Here is a 22657-nt window from a genome sequence, read left to right on the forward strand (position 1 = left end):
AATGGCTTTCACATGTAAAGGTATTAAATTAATTTTAATGCAAGTAGAATCATAAGGAAATCAAATGGAAACAGGTCAGTTTAGCTCAAAGGGATTTATTTATGACATCAATCCAAAATATAGTAAAAACAGTTCATTAGCATGGTAACAAGATCAGCAGTTTAAGACACTAACTTTTAAGCACAAAACAAAAGATAATTATCTTTACAATGTACATAGTCTTCACTGAATAAATCAAAATACATGTAAACTAATCTAATACATGAACACACACAAAAACATTCATAAGCTGCAGAAATAAAGTAAGGAAAGAATGAGTTTGTGAGAGTGAAAATGTGAAATCCAATGTTTATAGAAATATAGTCAATTCCTCAGACCTGAAGAGTGTTTAATCAATAAACCCTTGCATTGAGTTTCTCAGTGAGGCTATTAAAGTTTATATTAAATGCACCAGTTCAGCTTGAATCTGGAGATTGTACTTGTGTTGCCTTTGTTTTAAGGGGATTCCTTCTGTATGGCATGGCTGTAGAAAGGGGTTTCTGTATGTTGTTGATTGGCTGGAGTTCAGTAGTCATTGGAAGTGATGTCTTGGGCGTTTGCTGAAGGATGGTCTTGAGTCGTGTTTGCTGGATGAAGTTTTAAAGCTGGTACAGACAACGTGTAACATGGCTTTATGGCAAAACGTATAACACAAATCTCTCAGAAAATTGGAAAAGAAAATAAACTAATGTAGAAGAAAGAAACCAAACCTGCTGAGACAAAAAAAAAAATCTTAATTTGATAGACATTGTGCCCTATTTTAATGATCTTAATGCCAAGTGTAAAGCGACACAAATCCAGGCTCCTCCCACAATTGTTGATTGACAAAGTATGTTATAGACGTTTTATTAAGACCCTAAAGATTCATATGAACCTGCGGAAAATGGAAATCTGATGATTTCAAAAGTATCCTTTACGTGCCAAACACTTTCCATAATGAGAGCAGGTGAAAGGCCAAAATGAAATATGAGTTACCAAGTGAGTAATGGCTCATTTCCATTTAGCAGTACTGTTCGGTACAGTACAGTATTGTACGCATACTGTACATTTCCGTTTCCACTCTCAGAATTTGTGAATGGTACCAAAATAGCGAAACCATACAATACCACTTTTTTTTCAGTTATCCTTCCACTAGTGTACCTAGCACAGCAAAGGGTAGCAAAAGGGTGGAGCTAAACTAACCGCAGAATATTGATTGGTTGACTAGAATCGCCACTTTTGTGTGATATAAGGGGATAAAGCTTTTCCTTCACTGGTTCCTGCTCTTTTCTCCATTATTATTGGGCTTATTTACATCAGAGTGCGTAAACACACACAAAAATAACTGTGTATTTGATAATTTTATATTTTTACAAAATAACAGACAATAGCCGTGAAACGTCATTACCTCAAAGGGTTAGTTGACCAAAAATGAAAATTATGTTATTATATTTTGCTATTTTTGTACCAAAATGTATTTTCGATGCTTCAAAAAATTCTAACTGACCCTCTGATGTCACATGGACTACTTTGAAGATGATTTTCTTATCTTTCTGGACATGGACAGTATACCGTACACACAGTTTCAATGGAGGGACTGAGAGCTCTCGGACTAAAATATCTTAAACTGTGTTCTGAAGATGAACGGAGGTCTTACGGGTTTGGAACGACATGAGGGTGTGTTATTAAATCATTTTTTGGGTGAACTAACTATTTAAGACCTGCATAATTTTCTAAATATTACTGTTATTGTGTCATGAAATGTAGGTTTTAAGAGTTTTTCAGGCATGAATGTACTTTAGTCATTGAAAATTTGCTATGCTGATTTCTGAGCTCTAGGCAATCACCGAGAGCTGCCTTAGCTTGGCTAGTCTTTCCGTCATTTGCCGCTGGCTCTGATGTCTCTGAAGTGATAAAACACGAGAAACTGTGAGAGTTTGTTTTGTGTTGGCTATATTTAACAGGCATTTGTGGTCTCATGAATCTATTATTTGTTCCTTTTCATATCTTTTTGGCTGAGCAGAGTTATGTTTAACTTTATATTTGTGGTCAACCAATATATAATCAAGGCCGATATACTGACCAATATTTGCCATTTTTGCTTGGCCGATGTGTTTGAGGCAGCACTGAACTGTTATTTATTCTTATAGAAGTCTCTTAAACTTTATACTTATCCTTTTATGATGGCTATTAGTGTTCATTAACACTGATTTTTAAAAAAACAAGGCAGAGTTGTGCTTATTGTCACAGTTCATCATCAATCGCTACTTTCCAGCATACACTACACCTAACCAAATAAGGGTACTTTTGGTAGTGGAAACGCAAGTCTGATCAGGGTTCCCCGTATCAAATCATACTTTACTGAACTGTACTGTACCGATGAGTGGGAACGAGCCATAAGGTCTCCTTTCTGTGTGAAACTCTTTCCACACTGAGAGCAGGTGAAAGGCTTTTCTGAAGTGTTAGTTACCAAATGATTAAGGTCTCATTTTTGTTCTAAACACATTTCACACTGAGAGCAGGTAAAAGGTTTTTACCCAGTATGAATAAACATGTGTCTCTTAAGGGTTGATTTATATGTAAAACTCTTTCCACACTGAGAGCAACTGAAAGGCTTTACTGAAGTGTGAGTAACCAAATGATCCTTTAGGTGTCCTTTCTGCGTAAAACTCTTTCCACACTGAGAGCAACTGAAAGGCTTTACTGAAGTGTGAGATACCAGATGATTTTTAAGTGCTCCTTTCTGTGTGTAACTCTTTCCACACTCAGAGCAGCTGTAAGGCTTTATCCCAGCATGAATCAACATGTGCTTCTCAAGGCATACTTTACGACTGAAAGTGTTTCCACACTGAGAGCAGCTGAAAGGCTTTTCTGAAGTGTGAGTTACCAAATGATTATTAAGTTGTCCTTTCTGTGTGAAACTCTTTCCACACTCAGAGCAGCTGTAAGGCTTTATCCCAGTATGAATAAACATGTGCTTCTCAAGGCATGCTTTACGACTGAAAGCGTTTCCACACTGAGAGCAGCAGAAAGACTTTATCTGAGTATGAATTAACATGTGCTTCTCACGGCCTGATTTATGTGTAAAAGTCTTCTTACACTGAGAGCAACTGAAAGACTTTATCCCAGTATGAATTAACATGTGAGTCTTGAGGTTTTCTTTATATGTACAACTCTTTCCACACTCAGAGCAGATGTAAGGCTTTATCCCAGCATGAATCAACATGTGCTTCTCAAGGCTTGCTTTACGATTGAAAGTGTTTCCACATTGAGAGCAGCTGAAAGGCTTTTCTGAAGCGTGGGTTACCAAATGATTATTAAGGTTTCCTTTCTGTGCGTAACTCTTTCCACACTGAGAGCAGCTGTAAGGCTTTTCTGAAGTGTGAGTTAACAAATGATTTTTAAGGTGTCCTTTCCGTGTAAAGCTCTTCCCACACTGAGAGCAGCTGAAAGGCCTTTTGACGTCTGTTTTTTTAATGTTGCAAATTACAGATTTTTCTCCATTGACATCTTGATCTTTCTGATCCTGATATTCCTCCTCCACGTCATTCAGATCTGGTCTTTCTTCCTTCATTTTCATTAGGCCTGAAATTAAATCATTATAAAGATGAAAATCAATTTATACATTTGAAAAATAAAAGGATAAAATGAGTGTACAAATGAAAACAATGCCAAAACGGTCCCTTTTTAATACAGATAATATCTAAAAACACTGCATTGTGCTGAGAGGCCAGTAGATGGTGATGTTACTTTGTAGAGAAACTACACATTGGCTACGTTTACACGCACCCAAATAATCCGTTTGTAATCTTATTAACGGCTCAGTTGGATTGAAAAACTTTCATATAAATAACTTAATCTGATTCAGATGATCCTAATGAAATTCGAATGGTTTGAATGGTTTGGATGCTAAAGAACATTTCATGACATCTCAGACAACTGTAAATTTATGGCTACTGTGGTTTAATTATAAATGCTATCATCAATTCATATTTACCATAGTAAAATTATTTTATTTGCCTCTATTATTTTATACTGTAAAAACTTCAACCACATTGGTTGAAAATGAATAAAGGTTGAAATATTATATTAGAAGTTGTACTTATATTTTTTTTGTAAAGTTATCCAAAGGAATCATTAGCTAATTAAAAAAATTACATTATTTATTGTAATAAAAATAATCGTTAGATTAGACGACAAATCAGAAAAATAATTGTTAGTTGCAGCTCTATTGGCTACCAATAACTGCTCGCATAAAATTCAAGGCATTGATGTTTGCCAACAAAACCACCACTGGCTTTGCACCCATTTACCTAAATTTATTACTTCAGACTTATGTTCTGCAAGTGAACGTCGATTGATTGTGCCATCCCAAAGAATCACAAAGTCACTTTTACGGAGTTTTAAATTAAATGTTCCCTCCTGGTGGAATGACCTCCCCAACTCAATCCGAGCAGCTGAGTCCTTAGCCATCTTCATGAATCGGCTTAAAACCCATCTCTTCTCTAACTTTAGCACTCACTATTCTATTCTAAAAAACAAACAAAAAAAAACTTATCTAACTATTTATCTTATATTTTTGTATTCTATTTTCTTTTCTTTTACTATACAAGTATTAAAAAATACCTCTAACACTAGCTTGTTCTATTCTTTTTTTCTATTCTATCGGTTTTCTTTTTATTATATTATTTAAAAGCCCTTGCTACGTGTTCTGTGTTTATGCTAACTGAGACTTGTTATAGCACTTACATATTGCTATTTTGTTGTTTTTAATTGCTTCCATTGTCCTCATTTGGATAATTGGATAAAAGTGTCTGCTAAATGACTAAATGTACATTTAAATGTCATTTTCACTTTCACTATTTGAGCAATGCACATGTAAAAAAAAAAAGTATTCCAATTTGAAGCTTGTGACATAAACATGCACATTAATCCAATCACTTTATTAAAGGGGGGGGGGGGGGGTGTGAAATGCTATTTCATGCATACTGAGTTTTTTACACTGTTAAAGAGTTAAAGAGATTCCCATGCTAAACATGGTCAAAGTTTCAAAAATTAAGTTGTACGTTTGAAGGAGTATTTCTGTTCCAAAATACTCCTTCCGGTTTGTCACAAGTTTCGGAAAGTTTTTTTTGAGTATGGCTCTGTGTGACGTTAGATGGAGCGGAATTTCCTTATATGGGTCCTAAGGGCACTTCTGCCGGAAGAGCTCGCGCTCCCGTATAGCAGAGCACTGAGAGCACAGACATTCACTGATCAGAGCGAGAGCGTCGCGAAATGTCACAAAAGAAGTGTGTTTTTGGTTGCCAGGGCAAGACAACCCTGCACAGATTACAAAAAAAAAAAAAAAAAAACAGCATTAAGGGACCAGTGGATGGAGTTTATTTTTACAGAGCATCAACGGAGTTGTGCAAGTGTTTTTGTTTGTTCCCTGCATTTCGAAGATGCTTGTTTTACAAACAAGACCCAGTTTGACGCCGGATTTGCACATCGTTTATTTCTTAAGGATAATGCAGTCCCAACGAAAAAGGGTCACAATAGTGTGTTGGAACCGCATGCGGTGAGTAAAACTGCTTCAAATATCTCTGTGTTTTTAACTTAGCTATCGGCGCGTAAGCACATCAAGTAAACAACATGCGATGTTGTCATCAAACTGCACTTTCCACATGTACAGCTTAAAAAAAAAAAAAAAAAAAAAAAAAAAAAAAAAGACGACAAAGTGGAACTTCCAAAACCGCTAAGCAAATATATACAGTTTCAGTACATACCACATAGAGACGTCGTTGCTGATGCTGCTCTTGTTAAATTTCAGCCTCTGGATCTGATTCTGGATCATAAATATACGCTGAATCTGACTGTTAGCCATGGTTTGTTTTGGATGATGTTTTTTTCCTCACGGTAATGTCACAGCTTCCAAACGCTCTCAACGCAAAAGCCTACTCGCGCTCGTGATTCTTTAGCTCCGCCCACATGTCACGCCTCCAGCCGGTCGTGTTTTTTCGGGAAAAATCGGTACAGACTATCTTTCTCTTATGAATATAATAAAACCAAAGACTTTTTGGAGTTATGAAGGATGCAGTACTACTCTATAGGTATTCAAGATTAACAGGATATTGAGTGAAAACAAGCATTTCACCCCCCCTTTAAGCATTCATATAAACACTACAATCAGATTCATCAATAATAACGAATTCAGTTCGATCAAACCAAAAGTGCCCATGTAAACATAGCCATTGACAGCTCCAGCTATCAAGGTTTGTTCTTTGATAGAGATGCACTAATTGCAATTTTCTATGCCAATTCCAAAATCCTGTGTGATCTACCGATACGGATTTGTGCAAATTCAGATTTTTCTTCACATTTTTCCCCCTAACAGCTATAATTGACTGCATATACAAAAAAATAAACTTTTCTTCAATCCAAAGTTTTATTTTCATAAAAAATGTAACCATATATAAAGTAATAAAATAAGAAAAAATTTAAAAAATGTAAACAACAGCAAAAATAGTTAATTCAGGTAAGAAATACTACAGAAATTGAAGTATTCAAATGTTAATTTTTATCAAATGCAATTTCTGTAGTCTTCATTATAAACATTAAATACAAATGAATGCTTACCGTTCAAGTTATGAAACGTATTCAGTCAAGAGCAGAGTGGTTTTCTTTTGTTTTTTGTTAACATGATAGACCAGCAGCAGGAATATTGGACTGTGGTGCCTTTAAGAGTTTTTCCATGGACTATAACACTGTTACACAACATGTGTTCCCTTTCTCAACTATTTAACGTTCCAAAACTAACTGTGTTTAACTTGATACTCGCCAAGACATTTTAACACAGTTAATATAGACACTTATTTTAGTATTTGTGGCTCACAAGCTAGGCTTGTGCGCTCCACTAATATAGATCAGATATAAGTGAGAAACCTGTGGGAATGACTAAAATAATGCACAATTCAAGCACTATTTAACTGGAGCAAATAAGACGTGTAAGACAGAAGGGGTCATTGGAGAGAACAGCGATTGCAAAGTTTTAAAATCCCTGGTAGCACTTCGGGCAGGTAATCTTCTGATTTTGGTAGCCAAAAATTTAACTAGCCAAAATAAAAAATACAAACACAAAAAAAAAAAAATCTTAGAAAAAAAAAACATTATAATATAATATAATTTTATATATATATATATATATATATATATATATATATAAAATCAGATAAATGTCAATCAAAAATATTTTCAATATACAGATAAACAAATATGAAGGAAGGAATTTTATTTCACTATTTACAGGGTATCTGCATAATAAAAAAAAAAAATTTTAAGTCCATTTTAAGAGCTGCTGAAGTAACACGAATGAGTAGGGTTGGATAATGTCTGTGATAACAGTATTGAGCCATAAAATTACATGATTTACAGTTTAGATAGGCCTACAGGTTTTCATAAAAACAAAGCATTTCAGCCTTTAGACCATTTTTATGAAAAACTATAAATCAAGAATAAATTGTCAATTTAGAACAGTTAATTTAATACATACATTTTTATCTTAATTGTTTAGATTTCCAGAAGGCACATTAACTTCTTTCTCATGTACAACTTTGCCGTGTTAAAACATGAGTTGACATTTGCATTGATCTGACCATAAACAGCAAGAAAGGCTTGTTGGTAGGGGTGGGAGATATTAACAAAAATGTATATCTTGATATTTTTTTCAATATCTCGATATCGATATTAAGACAATATTTTTCCTTTAATCCTTTAAAGAAATGTTTGCAAATTGGCAAAGAAGGTCCAGTTGGTCTTTTGACTTGCTGCATTTGACCTATTATTGTATAGAATTACTAGTACATAAAGATATTTTGTCATATGGAGTTTTCTTTGTGAATGTTTCTGCCATGTTGTGTCTGTTCTTTTATTTTGTACTGTGTTTGTAGCAGCAGTGCTGTTTTGTTCAGCACGAAGCCTTTCATACTCTTCAAACTGTGTTTTGTGCGTGGTACGGAGATGATGGAAGAGGTTGGTTGTGGCGCTCTGCTATACGGCGATCTGCATATGACAAATTCTACAGCTGGGCGACTTTTGTTGCTCGTCCAAACCATCTCAAGGCTAAATAAGCTGACCCACATCTCGCTGTTAGCTCTGGCACTGGTTTTGAAGATGACTGTGTATTTTCGCTTTCTTCGCTAATTTTTGTGTTGTTGCGCTCGAAGCTAGATAACAAGTGACTAATGAGTAACATACGCACGGCACACTGTAATGACGTAAGAGGTCAGGGGCACTGAGGCATTATGGGTAGTTCACTGTATTAATAAAGAAGCCCTGTAAAAATAGAAGAAGCCCTGTTCGTGTTCAGAGGCTATTCCGGTGGATCTCTTGGGACAATGTATTCCATCTTTTGGACTCCTCATTATACAACACAATTTTCTAATGATGCAACCACGAAGCTCACCACTTGGGGATGCCACAGACATTTAAGAAATGTAACTTCAGACTTCAGTTTTCCAAAAACAATGCATATTTTGCCTTTTCTAGCAGCTATTTTATTAATCATACATCGGCTTTACTCCTTACGTTTTTGGATTTTTGTAACGTCATAACACACGTCATAACACACAGCTCAGAACTCCGTAGTTGTATTGCAAATTAGTAGCAGCTTACTCTCGTGCAATCGAGGAACGATCGTGATTTTGTACAAAAAAAACAAACCCCTACTACATTATTAAAATCGCTACATATAATTGTTTAAAAGGTGATAGCGTGTATTATTTGTTTTCTCTTTAACTTCCTTCAGCTCTTTTCATGTTTGGGGGGTTGGATTGTACAAATTATGAAATATTCCCCAATTTTGCATATCGTCCAGACAACAATTTGGATATTATCATCTAAATATATCGCCCACCCCTAATTGTGGAAATGCAAATTCATTCTCTGCCACAAGGAGGCGCTTTAGGAGCGCTGAAATATTGTGGTTTTCCCGGTAAAGGCTGTACACAAAGCAGCTCCGTGCTCATAAACACTGCTTCATCAGGAATTATTGGAAAAATTAATGCATACCAATTAGAGCCCGACCGATATATCGACCGGACGATATTATCGGCCGATATGAGCTTATTGCATTTAAATCGGCATCGGCGTTTATAACGGCCGATGAAACATGAGAAACAGAGTCTCATGCTTCACTCATGTTATGAGTGTTGCATAGTTTGCCCACCAGAGGGAGCTCCGCAGTTGCAGAGAGTCTGCAACTCCACTATAGAAGAAAGCGATCAGCCAAGCCACAAGAGATGTAGCCTACTGTTTTGACGGTGAGTCTGTCGTTCGTCATGTGAGATGATTTAGTTCATACACTGTATATAAAAATGGTGTGGTAGTTCTAGCTAACGGTCCTATCATTATCACTTCTAAATATTCTGTAACATCACTTACAGCCGCTAATGCATTGCTATATTAGATTAGCCACAAAGCTAATACCATGTTTATCAGTGGAAGAGCGCTAACGTTAATAAGAGGTCAAACTATAACTTTAGCGTTTATCTTATTCTAAATATATCTGCAGTGTTTCCCACATAATGACCGCGTAAGGGGCCGTTCACATATCGCGCCTAAAATGCATGGAAAACGCTAGGCGCGCCGCTTTTTCCTTCTCCAAAGCGCTCGGGCAGAAGCGCTCCTGAGGCGTCTGCCTTTGCTTAACAACCATGACGTTCTCTCTCCATGAAGACGCGGAAATTTCAGCAAAGGATAAATGGATTTGCAGCGCTAAAAATCGCTCGCAGTAGCTCTGCTAATAAATTTATTTCAAAATGGCAATCCATATACAGCTATGAACAGCTGTTCCTTCATCTTGGCTCAGTTTTCAACGTGGTTACGGGAAAGGATGAAGCTGATTGGTTAGTTCTTGTCACATGACCCGCGGTGCGCCTGCGGCATTCTGAAAAGTTGAAATGTTTTTAACTCGATGCGGTGCGGACGCGCCTGGAAAAAACGGGCGCGTCGCACAGCGTGCGCGTCGCTTCCCTGCACAAAGAGAAGATATACGGATCCGTTGTGAATGTGTCTGTGAGAGCAAATATAGTGTAGTTACAGTAACTACAGTAGGTGCGTCAGAAATGATTAAACCAGAGGGGACATGTAAATAAATATGAGCTGAACAGGCGCTTTGTTCTTTTTTTTTTTTTTTTTTACAGATTGTTTCAAAGCAGCTTTACAGACATAACAGGAAAATGTTGTAATAATATGGTTAAATATAGGTAATATGTCATACCTATTGCTTGACAAATAAAATAATATATATATTTCTCATTTTTGCCTATGTAGGAGATCCCTGTTTATTATAATTCTAATTCTAATTCTAATGATGACATGAGTAATGATACATGGTGATATTATTAATACACATGCTTATTCTTTCTCTGTCTCTCTTTCTGCCCTACAGATACCTGAAAAAGGTGAATGCTGTAGCAGCAAAGTGTGGGACTACTTCTGCAAATACTTTAACTTTAGTATTACAATTTATTTACAGTACACACACAGACTGTTAAAACCAGCTTCAACTGGAAGAAAGTAAAAGTGTTAAATGTTTAAAATCAGACTGTTTTTGGTCATTAAAAAATATATACTTTTGATGTGCAATTGTTTAGTCATTGAGACCGTAACTAAGGCTTTTTTTTTTAAACATAAATCCCTTCTGGAAAATGATTTATACAGCCCACATACATAGAACAGGCAGATATTTTGCTATTGAATGTTGTGTAAGTGCAGTTTATAGGAAATGGGTCTAATATCCAGTTTATTTTCAAAATCAAAATATCGTCTTATAAATCGGCTCTTTTCGAGTTAATATCGGCATCAGCCCCCAAAAATCCATATCGGTCGGGCTCTAATACCAATGACATGTTTCTGAGGACAGTTGGTTCCCTTCAGATACATTCATATGAAGAAAAGATATCCGCGGCACGTGTAGACTTCAAACGTGCAGCGCTTATATTTATTCAGTGACATCTAGGGCTGGGATAAACGGTTATTTTTTAAATGATTAATCTAGCGATTATTTTTTCGATGCATCGATTAATCTAACGATTAATTTTTTTCGGACTGATTCGATTTCGATTATCTCCCCATTAATTGACTACTAACAATTTATACATGTTGATTTACATATCTGAATGAAAAAAACATGATTTCCTTAACATTGCAATATATGTTTATTGCTCTTAAAAATTACAAAATAAAAGACTGACTAAGAATGCATTACTTTGCACTTGTATAGAGATAGCATTCAATAAAACCTTGAAGCCTTGAAAACACATAGCTTACTGAAACAAGCTTACTGAACACATAGGACCTAGCTTACTGAAAAAAAGTTCTTCTTTCAGATGAAAATAACAACAACTTGATGTCTAGCATTCAATAAAAAAGCTCACCCAAAATACTTGTTTAGAGCAATTGAAAGAATACAGTAACCAATGTAAACTTGAGGGGCTATAAGCTAATACAGAGAGTGCTTTTCCAAAATAAATAAATAATTAACAGTGGGAGCCAGCAGCCTGTCATGGAGAAAAAAAAAATCTCCCAATGCTCCACGTGAAACTTTGGCGTTCCGCCCTTTTTCTATCGTGTCTAATGATTTTGGTTAATATGCAGAGAGAGAGAGAGAGAGAGAGAGCGCGAGAGAGAGAGAGAGCGAGCAAGACAGCACTCGTGTAGTTTGAAGACTGTGAGTGCGCGTGAAACTTTAGTGTTTCGCCCTTTTTCTATCGTGTTTAATGATTTTGGTTAATATCAGTGGCGTAGCCACAGGTGTGCCAGGGTGTGCCTGTGCCACCCTCAGTGGCAGCTGGCACACCTAAAAATAGATGCAGAATTATTTTTTCTCAATAAAAAATGTTTACGAAACTTGGGCTATTGTTGTTTACTTAGAAAATATATATATATTTTTAAATCAACCCTTTCACGCGTAAATTACGAATATTTTAACTGACCCCTTGTTTCCATAGCGACGCGTCATGATTGTCACGTGACACACCGCAGCCACTAACAGATCATCTGTTACAGATGTATCGGTATTCGTTTTATTTAGTTTTTCATTTTTTATTAAAATATATAAACAAACTTGCTTAACATGTCAACTATCTGATATTCCAATTCTTCGATTAAAAACCTTTATAATTTATCTTGATCTATAACGAGATGAGCGCTGCAGTTCAGAGTCCTGTCAGCCGGATTTAACGTACAGCACATGGATTCCCCAGTTTCTCCCGAAATACATGAAAGTAAGTGGCTGTTGAACTGGACGAAGAATAGAGTAAACTTTATTGTTCTGCTATGTGTGTCTGATATATGAATAAAACAGGTCGGCAAATTACATTTGATTAGATAGTTTTTGCTGCTTCCATAGACATCAGTGTGTATTTTACAAACTACCAATGTATTGTTTAACTAGTGATTATGTATATTTACATGTATGAAACCTAAAATAAACATTATGTTGTCGAAAACACTTCATATTGTGATATATGACAAGCGCTGAGCGCGTCTGTCTCTGGGTCAGTGCCAGCCAACGCGCGAAAGCTGTTTGAATCTGGCAGTTCTGTGACGCCACTGAACATTTTAAATCATACTCTCAGGGGCACAGAAATAAGAATCCAATATATGGTGCAATAATGCTAAAAATGTTCAAATGTAATTTACATTTTTAATTATTTTTGTTAAAATATATGTGCCGACATTTGGACTGCCAACCAATCAGCAAACAGCAGCTGACTGTGACCCCAGCAGTCTATGATATAAACAGATAATTTTTGATTGCACATTGCTAGCTATCAATATGTCGCAGAGCTCCTATCTTAATTTTTTTTTAGCAAAAAACCTTGGCTTGATGGACACAAGGCCTTAATTTTACACCTGATGAGGATGTTTCTCCCTCCCCGGGCCCAACATCAACAGACAATGTTGCCAGATTGGAAATGTCCAAGTATCGTAGCAGAAGTTCAAAATTATCGTATTTGGAAGAAAATTATTATATTTAACAATTAACTACATAATGACACGACCTGCAAATTACCACTAGGAGTATGGTTGGACGGAAGCAGTGCGAAAAAAATGCTATCCCATAATGTTGCACAGTAATCTGACAATAAATGTGGCACACCCAGATTTTCATATGAACACGCAGAGTCTCTTTTCTGGCTACGCCACTGGTTAATATGCACAAGGTAGAGAGAGAGCAAGAAGCGCTCGTGTTGTTTGAAGACTGTGAGTGTGCGCGCGCAGCCGGGGCTCTCTCTCGTACGCGCCCTGTCAGGCATCACTCACCGATCAAATTAGGCTTTGACAGCCGCCAAAAAAAAAGATCAATGCAGAAAAACCCCTGGATTGGTTATATAACGTTGGACAGAATGTTGATCCGGCCATCGCGTATATTCAGCGCACATAAGGTAAACGTTTTGCAAACGTTTTTTAGAGAAATAAAAACAGGTCGACGAATCGACACGCATATTTTGCGTCGACGTATTTTTTGCGTCGACGTCATCGATGACCTCGACGCGTTGTCCCAGCCCTAGTGACATCATTGCCCTATACAGGCATATCACAACTCTTGTCTTTCCGTGCCCAACTGTAAGACCTCTTGAAATGATAATTAAGACATTTCTTATACCATTTAACATATTTAAAACTTCTTATGTCCTTATGTTTGATAGAACTCACAACAACAATTCTCATCATTGATTAACTGGTTCTGCCCACATTGCTAGATCATCCTGTCACGTCAAATTACATCACTGAATTACGCATTTCTGTGGACATTTTTTTTGCTTTATTGGCACACTATTTTTCTATTTAATGCTTTTCAGTTGCTTTGTTACAATCTATATAGTTAGAAGCGTTATATAAATAAAGAGATTTATGTGACCCAAAACATGAAAATTCTTTATTTTAAGCTTTAATCTAATTCAATAGCATAACTGTCCTGTCAGGTGCGACTTTGAAAGGTGTGTATCCTTGGTGCAAAAAAACGTTCAGTTTACAGACATCTCCTTATCAATAAATGTCACAAATTCACCTGCCACCACAGTCTGTGTGGACAGACTGAACACGGACAGAGTGAAGCAATTAATACTCAGCGCGAAAAACATTCATTGTAGGGCTGGCAAATAATTCAATATCACCGTTATTGAAAAATATATATATTGCAATACATATTGTTATGATTTTAAAACATTTCTGATATTTTGATATACATCACCAGTGTTCCCGTACATTGATTTCTTTTTAGTGTTTGACTTTATTGAATAAACATTAGTGTTGTCACGATACCAAAATTATTGTTTTGATACCGATACCTAGTCAAGAATTGCGATTTCGATACTTTTTCGATACTTTTACTGAAAAGGGAAAATACACTCTCAAATATCATTGCTGTGCTTTATTTTAAAACTGGGACAACATTCTAATCATATAACGTACTAATAAATGAACACATGAACAGCAGATATATTAAATATTTGAACAAAATATGAAATATCAAAATATAAAAAATAAAATAGAGCAATGACATTCAAGGTAAAGAAAGAATAAATTTAGCAGCATTGTCTCAGTTATCATAAGAAACATTAGAGTAATAAATTTATCTTGATTCTGAACTTTGAATAAAAATATGAACAGCGATTATATTAAACAATGTTTCTGAACTCAGAAGATTAAATGTCAAAAGACTTTCAATATAAGCAATGGCATTCAAGTAAAAAACAAAATAAAACAAATAAAATTTAGCAGCAATATCTCAGATATTGTAACTTATTCTGTCAGTTGTGCAACCTTTTCTTTCAGAGGAGAAAACTCAGCCAGTGAGCTTTATTAGTGAGTGTCATCTTTTTCTACCAGTCGTGGACCGGTGGCCACAGTATCACTTGTGCTCGCACATGCAGCCTAGTGATGCGCGGGTCGGGTTTTTTTCCAACCCGTGGGTCCCGCTTTTATGAAATTATTTGGCCCACCCCAGCCCGCAAATAAAGTAACATTTCTTTACCCACCGCGGCCCGCGCATCGGGGACATCACGGAAGATACGTTGCTACTAGACTCATATTTCTCGTTCACTAAAGTTCCTCCCTCCACAGTAGCGCGTGAGCATGGTGCTAGCAGCTCGTGAACAGCTCTGTGAACTGTTTCATCCTGTCAAAGAGTTACTCAAAATGTGACGGAGCATGTGATTTGTTGAATGTAGTGAACCCATCCGCCCTTCACGGAACGAGATCGAGAGATCTTCTCATTCGTGAATGAGTTGAATGAACTAATACATCTCATTTATGAATGAAATGAATGAGTATACAGGGTCAGTGAGCCAAGCATGTAAATCTCAATCAGCATCAGCAGATACAAAGCGCAGTTATAGGTGCTGTGCAGATACGCTCATATTTAACATACAGAAAATAGCTCCACGTTTAATCCCCTATTAATGTGAATATTATATATGAACTGTCTGACCAAACAAATCGCTGTAGTGCTTTTTTGCTGCTTGCATGAGGAGAAAAAAACAGACGTCCATACGGAGGCACTGGAAGCATGCGTTGCACACACCAACATGAAATACGTCTCTTACAAATCTGGAACGCAGTCATTATTTGAAGTATCGATACTAATAAATTTAGGAATCGTGACGTTTTTAATTTCCGAGAATCGCGATACTTTTGAAGTATTGGTGCACCGTGCAACACTAATAAACATGAGCACTGCAGGTTTCAAAATAAGAATGTGGCACGAGTGTTTTGTATGAATGTGTCTCTGGAGGGAAAGGACTGTCTTCAGAAAAGTTTCGATGGCATTTTCATTTTATCTGAAAAGTAGCGTTCAAGAGTGGAGCCGCTTCGATTACAGCCGTTACTGGCCAACCCACTAGTTCTAACGCTCTCAGAGAATTTAAAATATCTGCTTTGTATTTGAATATATTTTGAAATGTAATTTGTTCATGTGATCAAAGCTGAAATTTCAGCATCATTACTTCAGTCTTCCGTGTCACATGATTCATAAATAAAGTGAAAAACTGATTGAACTGAGCCAAATATGGTGACCCATACTCAGAATTCGTGCTCTGCATTTAACCCATCCAAAGTGCACACAAACACAAACACACACACCGTGAACACACACCCGTAGCAGTGAACACACACACAAAAGCCCAGGGAGAAGTTTGGGGTTTGGTGCCTTGCTCAAGAGTACCACAGTCGTGGTATTGCCAGCCAAACACTCAAACCCACAACCTTACTGTAGCCGCGTTTCCACTGGCGAGCTTAAACCAGGCGTGCTAGTGCGTGCCAGGGCCAGTCGCGTTTCCACTGTCACTTCCGGGGCTTGATCGTGCCTCGCCGGGGCTTCCTCGGGGCCAACGGCCAGGGTTTTTTGGCCCAACGAAAACCTTGGGCCAAAGCGGGCCAGCTGGGGCTAGAGGAGGGGTTCTGAACAAAGGTGGAGTTTCTCCGTGTCTGGAGAGCGTCAGCCGCGGATCATTTCAGAAAGATAACAGCTTTAACACCGGTATTAAAGACTTTTTAAAATAAGTTGAGCTCAAAACTCACTCTTAGTTAGCAGCAAGTGTTTGAAATAACTTGACCCGATGTGGATTATAATCACTAAACAAGGCAGAAATATTTATAAGTGATGTAAAAGACTATGCACGCTAAACATTAACATTACCATAGTAAACATGGTAAATATGACTGCTTGGATAAATCGGATGTCAGCTTCCTATTCTCTATAACAATTGTGTATTTATTAAGTAACATTTTATCTGTCGTCTCGTTTCGTGAGTTTAGCTCCACGTTGCATGTCATCAAAATATAATAATGATTTTTGTTCGGGAGCTTTTATAAAAATAGAGTCTGCGCGGCGGATCATTTCAGAAAGATAACAGCTCGAGCTCAAAACTCACTTAATCTATAACTTGATCCAATGTGGATTATAATCACCATACAAGGCAGAAATATTTATAAGCTATGAAAAAGATATGCACGCTAAACTTGTTACCATAGTAAACATGGTAAATATGACCACTTGAAGAAATCCGACGTCAGCTTCTTATTCTCTATCACAATCGTGTATTTATTTAGTAACTTATATTATCTGTCACAAGCCTCGTCTCGAGAGTTTAGATCACGTTGCCTATCTTAAAAAAAATATAATAAAGTTTTTTGTTCGGGAGCTTTTATAAAAATAGAGATATTATCATTCATTCTAAATGTGACGGCTACTGTGTCTAATAAACAGAAACCGACTTGACTGAATAAGCAGGCTATTTTCATAAGCGTTAAAAATAAATAAATAAAATAGAAATAAGTGTATTTATGTGTGATTAATTTTGAGTCCTGATAAATTAAATCAATATGATCAATGTATCACTTATTCTACATCGATGCTTTTGAATTAGAATATTTACCAAAGCATGCAAACAAACGGCCGCTTTTATCATGCTGTTTTGTGATCGCGCATGTTCCAGTGACTTATTTCTTAGTTTTCTGATAACTTCTCTTTGTTGGTGAAATGATGAGGTTATAAATCAGAAAGAGCTTTATTGCCAAGTATGATCACGCATACAAGGAATTTGTTTTAGTGACATAAGCTTCCAGTACACAGAGACAACAACACACAGACAAAAAAAAAAAAAAAAAAAAAAGAGATTTACAATTTGGCAAATATATAAGTGTATAAACAATTGTGCTATAAATGATAATGGAATAGGATTGAGTGAGATGCAGGAATGTTCTAGGATGGAGGGTTAACAAATAAATATAAGGATATTGCACGTTTATAAGCATAAGAACATGACGTTGCATGACGTTGTTCTGAGAGGCGTGTTAAAGGGCGTGTTTTAGTGACGCGCAGTGGAGCTTCAGGCTCCACTGTGGAAACCCTGCGCTATTCTGGCCTCGGTGCTACTGGTCCGAGGCTATGAGCCCCGCCCGGCCTGCTTTAAGCCCTGGCTCGCACTGGCCCGACAGTGGAAAAGCGGCTTGTGTGTTCACACCAGACACAACTTGCACGAATAAATCACTCTATTCATGAGTAGTTGGACGTTTTAACATTTTGAGATTATTCGCTTCATTCGTGCGTGAAATTTACTTCACAACAGATGCAAATTTGCGTCATGGGGGGAGGGGGCGTCTGAGCTCTGCCGGTTGAGTTCACACAGCATGAAATATAGTTTTAAAAGTATTTCAGGCGACAATGTAGTTGTTTTAAACTGAAATATGTGGTATATTTAAAAAGACAGTGTCTATTTAAATATGTGTTTCACCAATTTTCGAAGACGAGCTCCACTCGATCAGCGGGAGCTCAGTGATAATGTATCCACCGAGAGCAGTCTCACCTCAGCTAGACCTTCTGACGTGCCGCTGGCTCTGATGTCACTTTAGTGGTTCAAGATAAAATATAACTCATTTGGGGTAAATTTAACCTTTGGTCTTTAGTCAATTAATCTATTAAAATGTTATATATACACAAGCAAGATCCTTTTTGAAGAAGTATCGTACAGCTCCGGGTATCCACATACAGCGATGATAAGCTTTTCCTCCATTGTTGTTTCCCCTCCGCTCGCTACATCCTAATCACGTCACTACTAGAGCAAGTTCCTGATTGGTTAACGCGGTGCGAAATTTCGCCAAAGTTCAAATTTTTCAACTCAAAACGCCCGAAACTCTCAATTCGCGCTGCGTCATTCGTGGGTCAATTGCGTCAAACGCGCCGCCTCATTCACGCTGCATGTTTTATATTCACATCTTTGCAATGACTTAACAGTGAAATCTCTCACGCCAGATGCTCTATTCACTTCTGGTGTAAACGCACCATTAGGGTTAGGAGACAAACTATCTAACAACTAGGCCATGACTTCTCTAATTGGCAAATCATGAAATTTGACAAATTCCCTTATTGGCAAATCGTTTTAATATGCCAATTTGCTGATTGTCAAGATTTAAAACTGTTTCAATTTTTTCAGGATTTTTTGATGAAAGATCCAAAGATCAGCATTTATCTGGGAAAAAAAAAACTGTTGTAACAATATATACTATACCATTCAAAAGCTTTAAATTCATGAAAAATTATAATAAATACATTTATAATGTTATATAAGATTTCTATTTTAAATAAATGCTTTTTAAATAAATTTATATATTTTAAATAAATTTATAAATTAATCTGCTACTCTGAGTAATGATGGTAAAGTTCAGCTTTGAAATCACAGCAATACATTTTATTTTTTTAATATTTTCAAATAGAAGACAGTTATTTTAAATGGTAAAAATATTTCTAAATGTTAGTTTTTGCTGTATTTTTGATCAAATAAAAACAGGCTTGGTGAGAAGCAGAGAATTCTTTAAAAACCATTAAAGATCTCACTGTTAAAAAACTTTTGACTGGTAGTGTACAGTGTTAGCCAATAGTCTGAGGTTAAATATATTAAAATCAATAAGGTAAGCCTGAGATGTTTATTTGACAGTGATTTCACATTTCTTGTTTGTATGAAGGCTAAATGCAAAGAAAAGATTAATATTTATTTATTTGTGCCATTTTATTTCCCTAAAATATTATAAAGTTTTATAGTAATAGGTTTCATCCATTTGGCAAATAAATTTTTCATTATTTCGTAGGTACAGAATAGACATCTGTTATGGCCGTTCTTGGCAGTTTTTATGAGGTTTTTTTAATAGTGTTCATATCGATATCGTAATTATATCATATAGACCGAAATTAATGAATAAATTCTTCATTTTTTTAGGTTTTACAGTTAGATATATATCTTGACGTTCTATTTTTTTTTTTTTTACCCTTCAACATATCTGAATCGTGTCCATTATTTTTTGTTTGTTCATATAGTAAATGTGAAAAAGTCACCAAGTGTCATCTCATTCCAATTAAGCTAACATTTTTCAGTCAAAAATTACCGAAGAGGGCTTTTTAAAATCCTAATGATTTTTGTCATAAAAAGAATAGTTGATAATTTTGACCCATAGAAATGTATTTTTGACTATCAGTACAAATATACCTGTGCTACTTATGACTGCTTTTGTGTTCCAGGGTCACATATATCTTACAGGAAAATTCAGTTTGCAAAGCCTGCTGCAAAACTGTTACTGATTTACAGTGAAATGTAACAAACAAGCAAATAATTCTCCACTGAGACATTTACATGATTTAAAATAACCACAGTCCTATAGCGACTTTACTTAAAATGTGTTTTATACTAGCATAAAAACAAATTTACATGCTCTGAGTTCAACACAGTTTTATGATTCCAAAAAGCAAAAGTAAAGTCTAATTAAAGTAATAATTAAATATCCTCAGTGTCAGTTCAGTCACATTTAAATAAAAACTTTGAAACATGGATTTAAGACATTTTAATTATAATTAAAGTCTTATTTTTTAATAAAGGATCTGTGAATGTACCAAAAATATTCATTAAAGATGAATAAATAATAAACACAAACCTCCTTGTTCCTCGTGTTTTATTCTCCAGGTTTCTGGTTCCTCGTGTTTTATTCTCCAGGTTTCTGGTTCCTCGTGTTTTATTCTCCGGGTTTCTGATTCCTCGTGTTTTATTCTCCGGGTTTCTGATTCCTCGTGTTTTATTCTCCAGGTTTCTGGCTCCACGTGTTTTATTATCCAGGTTTCTGGTTCTCGTGTTTTCTTCACTCTCCTCTTTAACAAACATCATCTTCACAACAGCCGATCTCAGTTCAGATTATCCTCCTCCAGATATTCCTGCTTGATTCAAAACTTAGTCACGACTGTGATGATGAGAATATTAATTGCACAGTTTCAAAAACTGTATTGTTCTACTTATAGAAAAAACTTCGCTAACAGATTATATTGAACATCACCAGAATAAAAAAAAAAACAGAGAGATGGCGGTGAAACTGATCTTCTTCCTCTGAGGTTTATTGGTGTTTGCCAAACAAACGTTACGTGTCTTATCGCCACCTGCTGGACATGAGAGTGAAGTGCCGGACAAGAGGAAGTAACACAGGGAACCGTCAAAAGGTGCTCTGATTTGTTTTCCTTAAAAAAAACCCTTCCTTTCTGCAGAAATAAATTTATTATAAATTTTCAAGCAAAATTGAAATTAAAGGGGGCGTGAAATGCTATTTCATGCATACTGAGTTTTTTACACTGTTAAAGAGTTGGATTCCCATGTTAAACATGGACAAAGTTTCAAAAATTAAGTTGTAGGTTTGAAGGAGTATTTTTGTTCCAAAAATACTCCTTCCGGTTTGTCACAAGTTTCGTAAAGTTTTTTTCGAGTATGGCTCTGTGTGACGTTAGATGGAGCGGAATTTCCTTATATGGGTCCTAATGGCACTTCTGCCGTAAGAGCGCATGCTCCCGTAGAGCAGAGCACTGAGAGCACAACAGACATTCACTGATCAGAGCGAGAGCGTCGCGAAATGTCACAAAAGAGGTGTGTTTTTGGTTGCCAGGGCAAGACAACCCTGCACAGATTACCAAAAAAAAAAACAGCATTAAGGGACCAGTAGATGGAGTTTATTTTTACAGAGCATCAACGGAGTTGTGCAAGTGTTTTTGTTTGTTCCCTGCATTTCGAAGATGCTTGTTTTACAAACAAGGCGCAGTTTGACGCCGGATTTGCACATCGTTTATTTCTTAAGGATGATGCAGTCCCAATTAAAAAGGGTCACGATCATGTGTTGGAACCGCATGCGGTGAGTAAAACTGCTTCAAATATCTCTGTGTTGTTAACTTAGCTATCGGCGTGTAAGCACATCAAGTAAACAACATGCGATGTTGCCATCAAACTGCACTTTCCACATGTACACCTTAAAGACGACATAAAGTGGAACTTAGTCATTTTCCAAAACCGCTAAGCAAATATATACAGTTTCAATACATACCACATAGAGACGTTGTTGCTGCTGCTGCTCTTGTTAAATTTCAGCCCCTGGATCTGATTCTGGATCATAAATAAACGGCTGAATCTGACTGTTAGCCATGGTTTGTTTTGGATAATTTTTTTTTCCTCATGGTAATGTCACAGCTTCCAAACGCTCTCAACGCAAAAGCCTACTGGCGCTCGTGATTCTTTAGCTCCGCCCACACGTCACGCCTCCAGCCGGTCGTGTTTTTCCGGGAAAAAACGGTACAGACTATCTCTTATAAATATAATACTTATAATACTATAAATACTTTTTGGAGTTATTAAGGATGCAGTACTACTCTATAGGTACTCAAGATTAACAGGAGATTGAGTGAAAACAAGCATTTACCCCCCCCCCCCCCCCCCCCCCAAGATAAATGAAAGCACTTCATAATGATAATATGCAGCTTTCTGAAAAAGCTGTTTGCTTGATATTAAAAATGATATTGCATTTTGCAGTTTCTAACATCAGATTATGTGGTGTAAAGAATAACTAAAGTGGATATTGCTTTATATCCTCCTATTTTACAAGAAGCCATGACCCTCAAATTTAGAGCCACAAATTGTTGTTAAAGTCATTTTTATTTGGTGCTGAAGAAATGTAAAATCTGGGAACCGTAATCATACATTAATGGACAGAGTTAATCCTATATAATCTTACTCATGATTGTTGATGTTTTATAAAGTTGGTACAGAGAGGATTTGGGGAGGGACTAGGAGAGAAT

General features: G+C 36.4%; 2 protein-coding genes across 2 annotated transcripts in view; both read right to left on the reverse strand.

Moving 5' to 3' along the window:
- LOC127952595 (contactin-3-like) overlaps positions 1-22657 on the reverse strand; it is a 271167-nt gene that overhangs the window by 34629 nt on the left and 213881 nt on the right. The window lies entirely within an intron of this gene.
- Positions 127-20929, reverse strand: LOC127952592 (gastrula zinc finger protein XlCGF8.2DB-like). Its single transcript, XM_052551232.1, has 2 exons — positions 20488-20929; positions 127-3603 (listed from the first exon to the last, which is right to left on the reverse strand). The coding sequence occupies exon 2, from the start codon at positions 3596-3598 to the stop codon at positions 2552-2554; it is 1047 nt and encodes a 348-aa protein (XP_052407192.1). The 5' UTR covers positions 3599-3603; positions 20488-20929; the 3' UTR covers positions 127-2551.

Source organism: Carassius gibelio, chromosome B3, assembly GCF_023724105.1.
Source record: "Carassius gibelio isolate Cgi1373 ecotype wild population from Czech Republic chromosome B3, carGib1.2-hapl.c, whole genome shotgun sequence".
Taxonomy (NCBI): Eukaryota; Metazoa; Chordata; class Actinopteri; order Cypriniformes; family Cyprinidae; genus Carassius; species Carassius gibelio.

What these genes read in the sequence shown, in the direction of transcription:
- LOC127952592 (XM_052551232.1), bottom strand. Translation starts at nt 3,598, where the DNA reads ATGAAAATGAAGGAAGAAAGACCAGATCTGAATGACGTGGAGGAGGAA.